General features: G+C 52.5%; 1 protein-coding gene across 1 annotated transcript in view; it reads right to left on the reverse strand.

The window, feature by feature from the left end:
- Positions 1–6772, reverse strand: part of pitpnm2 (phosphatidylinositol transfer protein, membrane-associated 2) — a gene marked incomplete at its 3' end in the record, with an annotated part of 46724 nt that overhangs the window by 15426 nt on the left and 24526 nt on the right. The window contains 4 exon segments of the mRNA XM_084468669.1: positions 2672–2770; positions 3732–4073; positions 4545–4778; positions 5381–5502. Of these exon segments, the coding sequence (XP_084324795.1) occupies positions 2672–2770; positions 3732–4073; positions 4545–4778; positions 5381–5502 (797 nt within the window).

The raw sequence follows: 6772 nt of genomic DNA on the forward strand, positions 1-6772 counted from the left end.
GACACAGGAGGACACTCAGGGTCAACTTCATGTCATACATGTTCTCCTCTCGGTGACCACGAGGAGAACACTCATGGTCAACATATACCTTCATGTTATAAATGTTATAGTGTATGTTAAATACACTCAGGGTCACCGTCATGTTCTGTGTATTCTCCTCCAGAGCCACAGGTGAACACAACCAGCTTCTTGTTAGAACACACCATCTCACTGATCACTAGGCGTTTACTCAACAAAGCACCAACCCTCTGGTTTGAGATGATATTGTTATCCCCTCCATTAGGAACCCTGCAGACTGCAGTTGAGTCTTAAAGCGGTGGATACTTGCTCCATCAGCAGGTACATCCTGCAGGATTATTTCACTTCCTCCTACACATCGCTCCCCTCTGATGGCTATTGTACTCAGATGCGTCTCCTACTCAAGATTCCAAGACATGCCCTAAATGGCGTGCAGCATCATCTCAGCCCACCTGGGAGCATGTTCACACACAGATCTGAACAGCTCTGGGATCGTTTGAACCAGCCTGCATGGCCCACTCTGTGGAAGGCAACTCTGGGATCGTTTGAACCAGCCTGCATGGCCCACACTATGGAGGGTAACTCTGGGATCGTTTGAACCAGCCTGCATGGCCCACTCTGTGGAAGGTAACTATGATGAGGTGGGTGTAATGTCTTTAAGTTGAGTGAGGGTCAAACGACAGGTCAACGTTTTTGTCCAGTATGATTTATAACGGGACGTGAATAAGCAGGTTCTTCACCATACGTTAACATTCCAACCATTAAGGGCTGATGATGGTCCCACGTTCATGCAACACCATGACCATGCAGACGCAGTCGTGAACCGTTATGGTTCTGCATCGGGTTTTAGTGAGCGGACGTCAGGCCCTTGCGGTGGATGCAAGGAGGGTCCACAAGGACGTAAGGGGTTCATAACACCCTTGCGTTGCGTGAACGTGGGACCATAATCAGCCCTTTAGATTGCCGTGATGATATGTATTATGATTTCATAAATATTGCGGTTATGTCCATATTGATATGATATGCGATAAGATATATTTTGTGCGATTTTATCTTAAGTGTGGTATCACGTGATATGATGTGCCCGCCATTGATTTTATATGGAAGTGGCATATAGGTAATATTATATTGGAATTATGTCATTGTACAATATCTTGCTACCTCAGTGTTGCTATTCTACGTTGATTCATTCCATGAATCTGACTTTAACATGGACCTTCTCTCTTCTCTAAGACACAAAGTATCAGGACAGGATTCTGTCCAACTTAAAGGACTCTTTTGATAACCGTATCTGTGGTGTCTGCGATGTGGATAATCAATTCATGCCTTTTCCTTCCTAAATCAAACTAATGCCAACTAATATCAAGCTCTCGCTGATACAATCCTAAAAAAAAAGCATATGTTGAGAATCTTATTTCTTATAGTGGAGCTCTCTTTTAAATTTGAATAAATGTTTTGTGTATACGATGTGAAGGAAAAGGAGCCGTCCTTAATAAATGTTCACATGCTTTATGGACACTGCTATGGTTTGTAAGTAACGTACTTGTAATTGTTTGTTGATAATCATTTAAAAACAGGGGCATGCAATAGTGCTTGTGTAACATTGTGCTTTCAACTTTAAATGTGGTTGACTGATAGAATGGTATTCGATGCGATATTGTAACTCACAAAATGAATACTGTAAAATGAAAACATAAGGCAGTATACTTTAATATGATTTCGGAATAATTTTTCTGACATTCATCCATGACAACCCACTTTCATATTCATTCAACCTGATAAATAATTAAAATACTTGATAAGGAAGACTACGTCAGCAACATTAAAACATGGCATAGTTGTGCAAGTGGCTTTTATCCATAACTCAACACACGCATAGACTAGGAGTTATGAGGTCATTCTTCCACATGTACACCGGGAGGCACGCCGGGAGCCTGAGGAGACTCATGACTCATGGCGTTAGGCCGAGGTATGGGAGGTAAAGTGCGTTTGACAGCATGAGGGATTGAGGGGCCGATTGGCAGCCATTGATGAGCCCAAGGAGACGGACGGGAGAAAGTGTTGCAGGACTTTGAATTCAGGTCGAGCCAGCCAGCCCCGCCTCATCTATTGCATCTGAAGGCCCAATGCATGCTGGGTATCTGAGAAGCTTAAGAACTGATCTGTGATTGAAAAGACGCATGCAGAGTCACAGAGTCACCAAGCACATTAGAGCAGAACTATATACAAGCCACATCTGTGAGTCTGGTGCCATCTAGAGGTTAAACACACAGTTAGCTATTCAAAACACTACTATGCACACTTTGAATGTGTAGCTAAGACCCATCAATTCCACACACACACACACACACACACACACACACACACACACACACACACACACACACACACACACACACACACACACACACACACACACACACACACCTCTTCCCTCTCTCTCTCCCTTATCAAAGGTCAGTGCAGACCAAAGCCCGTGAGGACACCCCTCTGTGTGGACCGGAGGCGTGTCGGAGCATGACAGGAAGTACCCTGATTCACCCTTAGATGGCAGCATACCCAGCCTGTGGTTACCCTGTAAAGCATGCGATGGCCTGTGCGCGTCGGCCTCTCTCTCTGGCAGTGTGACACACGAGCAGAAATGGCGCTTTACCGTGGGCATCGAAGAACTCGTCGTCGTCTGAGCTCTCCTCCGAGTCGCGGGCGATGCTCTGCATCCTCCACTCAGAGATGCTGTGGTGAGACGGGCTCACTGGAACACAAAGGGCAGAGCTTTACTGGGGGAACCGTTACACCACACACACACACACACACACACACACACACACACACACACACACACACACACACACACACACACACACACACACACACACACACACACACACACACACACTAGTGCAAACATGACCCTATTATTAATAAATAATTAATAAATAATGAGGCAGCCTGGTCCATTAGAGTATCATGAGGGATGGAGAGAGAGAGAGGGGGGAGGAGGGGTCGTCCTCCCAGGTTAAATCTGTGCTTTGAGGGTGTGAAGGACAGTGCTGGTGGAGGGCGGGGGGGGGGGGGGTAGAGGGTGAAGGGGGCACAGCTGTGGCTGTCAGCACACAGGAGGAAGCAGCAGTGGTGGATGGGAGGGGGGGAGAGCATCCGCCTCCTCTGCCCTGTGATGTCACCGGCGCAGCTAAAAATAACCTGGAGAAGCAGCAGCGCCGGGGGGGGGACGGGGATAGAGAGAGAGAGAGAGAGAGAGAGAGAGAGAGAGAGAGAGAGAGAGAGAGAGAGAGAGAGAGAGAGAGAGAGAGAGAGAGAGAGAGAGAGAGAGAGAGAGAGAGAGAGAGAGAGAGAGAGAGAGAGAGAGAAGGCAGGGGTGACACCAGAGCAAGGGTTGGGGGGGGGGGGGGTGTCCTGACATGTGGCTAGTGATGTCAGAGTTGCTGCAGCTAAAAATAGCCGGGGAGCGCTGCATTGGGGGCAGTGGGGTGAGGGAGGGGGTGAGTGGAGAACACAGCCAGGGTACGGCGCCACGCATGGAGGGACACCGCCGACTGGAGCAACACGGACCCACACTTAATACTGCTCACTGGAATTCAAACTGGAGAGTTTTCCAAAACACTGGTGCTGTAATCTAACACCAACACACACACACACACACACACACACACACATATATATACACATACACATACACACACAGGGGCCTTCACCTCCTCTCTTGGACGAGCGGGAGGAGCGGGAGGAGGTGGACCACTGCTTGGTGAGTGGGCCCCGGGCGTGCAGCGTGTCCCCGGAGGAGCTCGGCCTCTCCTCCGCCTCCGGGCCGCCGCCGCCGCCGCCGCCGCCGCCGGCCTCCTTCTCCGCGTCCCCCGGCGAGGAGGCTCCGCCGTGGGCCTCGCCCGCCTCCTCCTGGTTGAACTGCGCCATCTTGGAGGCCAGTGCCAGCTGGGTCTCCAGCTCCAGCTGGCGGATGTCCTCCATGGTGAGGCCGTACCACTCGTCCTGCCAGCACCACGCCTGCCGGTGGGCCCGCACCATAACCTTCCTCAGCCCTGGAGCAAGAGGCAGCGGGAGAGAGACTCAACACAGGGGAGCTGTGGACGGCTGTGGCGGTCCCCGCTGGCGACCGGGGGCAACACATACGGTAACCGTGGGGACAGGACAAGGGGGGGAGGGGGGCGGGGGGGGAGGTTTCCCTTGGTAACAAGGCAATGTGAAAAGGTTTCCCTGGTAACAAGCCAAGCTTCGTCTTCCGTTTCCTTGGTAACAAGGCACTAAACGACGTTCCCTTGGTAACAAGGAAATGAAGAGAGGTTTCCCTGGTAACAAGGCAAGCCTCCACAGGCAAGTTTCTACCCAAGTTTGTTCGGATAAAAAACGTGGTTCCATCCCGCCGCCAAGTCCCCAGCCTTTGACACGCACGAGGGATTCATTAGTCTGACCACTGAGCAACGCATGGAAGGGGCTGCGGGGGGGGGGAGGGTTGGGGGTTCAACGGACCCGGGTGTCGGGGGGGTACCCACCTACGTCATGGATGAAGCGCTCGATCTTGGACTGCATGCCCCAGTAGCGGAACTCCACCTTGCACAGCTTGTAGGCACACATGACGGGGGTGTCGGCCGGGCCGCTGTTGTACTCCTCGATCCAGTCGTCACTCAGGGGCCCCCTCTGCGTCTTGGCGGACTGGTAGAGGCGGGGGTCCTCCTCCGCCTTGTACTCGTGGGACGGGACGGGGTCCGTGACGATGTCGATGGGGTCTAGGAGAGAGGGGCTCGGCGTCAGGAGGCCGAGTCTGGAGTCTTTAGACGGCCAACAGGGCGTCTGACGGAGAGGTCCGTGTCGGGCAGGGGAGGTTCTGTTCTGAATGTCTTCTCAGGGTTTCACGCTCAGTAAAGTGTCTCAGGGGGGCAGCTCTCTTTTAAAAATTGGGCGTCTGTTTAATCTTAATCCTAATAAAGAACCAGTGTGGAAGGTTCAACAAAGAACGCCACTATGTTTACAATATCATAACTGGGTGACATCTGGGTGACACAACACTCAAAGAGCAAACCCATACAATACTTGATACTATGATAAAAAAATAAACACTAACATGCGCTGCCTGCAGCCGCCACTAGTGGGCCTCACCTCCATCCAGACCTTATGATGGGCGGGTTGATAAACCAGGAAGTCAACATGACAGCTTTTAACATTACATCTAAACCATCCCGTCTTACACCACATGATGCCTGCTCAGTCCCAACAAGAACTTAATGAAGACAAAGGCACCATGCCGTGTTAAAAAGGGTCTGGGATTCCCTGATTTGTACACATGCACGCAGTCCCAGAGGGGGTCCCAGAGGGGGGTCCCCGGCCTCACCCAGGGTCCTCTGCCTTTTCTCAGCGGCCCCCATGTTGAAGACGTCTGGCTGGTTCCCCGTATCGGGCTTGTAGTGCGTCTCGATGTCGATGGAGAACTTCTCCACAAACGGACAGGTGTACCTGGAGGAGGAGGAGGAGGAGGAGGAGGAGGAGGAGGAGGAGGAGGAGGAGGAGGAGATCATGAGAAGCTGATCATGGTCCATGGTGATGGTGAGTGGACCAGCTGGAGCGGGGCTTCATCGTCTAGAACATCCAATGCATTCAGCGGGCTTGCATCACAAATAAACATAAGCCCTCATTTTGAGAAAAACAAACGGGGGCCCGATTTAGTGCCGGACGGCTGGAGAATAAGAAGCTATTTTGAAAAGATATGACAGCTCCAACCCCCCACGGCCCTCCTCCTCCCTCTCTGAAGGGAGAGTGAGCGCCAGGCCACCCCCACAGTCCTCCTCCTCCTCCTCCCTGAGCCAGGCCGTCTGTGAGAAGGAGAGTGAGGAGCCCGCTGCCAAGAGCCCCCCCCCCCCCCCCCCGTTTCAACAACATCACGATGGAAGGTCTGGGGACAGCGGCCCTTTGGGTGGCTCTGTGTTGGTTCTGACCAATGAGGACGCCCTCTGGACCGACCAATCAGGACACGCTCTGGACAGACCAATCAGGACGCCCTCTGGACCGACCAATGAGGACGCCCTCTGGACCGACCAATCAGGACACGCTCTGGACAGACCAATCAGGACGCCCTCTGGACCGACCAATCAGGGCGCCCTCTGGACCGACCAATCAGGCGGGCCCAGGCGGAGCATTACGAGGTGGCCGACATCAAACAGGGCAGGAGAGCAGCTGGCGGCTCGTCTCTTTAATGTCAATATCCTGTCAGCACCTCCAGACCATCACAGGCCCCCCCAGCACTAATGAAAAGCCTGGCAGAGTGGGGGCCTGTTTCCTCTGTGGTGCAGCAGAGCCCAGACTCTCACCAGTGGTTTTTCAGGATTGTTGTTGTGCCCACACGGATGTGTACCAAAATGTCCTCAGACGGGAGTTCACCAAACAACAAACACATTCTTCTGACCGTTTCACTGATAGAGTGCAGGTTTAAGGGGGGGGGGGGGCGGAGTCACCTGGTGACGGTGTAGGGTTAAGGTGGAGTCACCTGGTGACGGTGTAGGGTTAGGTGGAGTCACCTGGTGACGTGTAGGGTTAAGGTGGAGTCACCTGGTGTGGGTGTAGGGTTAAGGTGGAGTCACCTGGTGACGGTCTAGGGTTAAGGTGGATTCACCTGGTGACGGTGTAGGGTTAAGGTGGAGTCACCTGGTGACGTGTAGGGTTAAGGTGGAGTCACCTGGTGTGGGTGTAGGGTAAAGGTGGAGTCACCTGGTGCGGGTGTAGGGGTAGG

The sequence above is a fragment of the Micromesistius poutassou genome (genome assembly GCF_964030765.1).
Source record: "Micromesistius poutassou genome assembly, chromosome: 5".
Classification (NCBI taxonomy): Eukaryota; Metazoa; Chordata; class Actinopteri; order Gadiformes; family Gadidae; genus Micromesistius; species Micromesistius poutassou.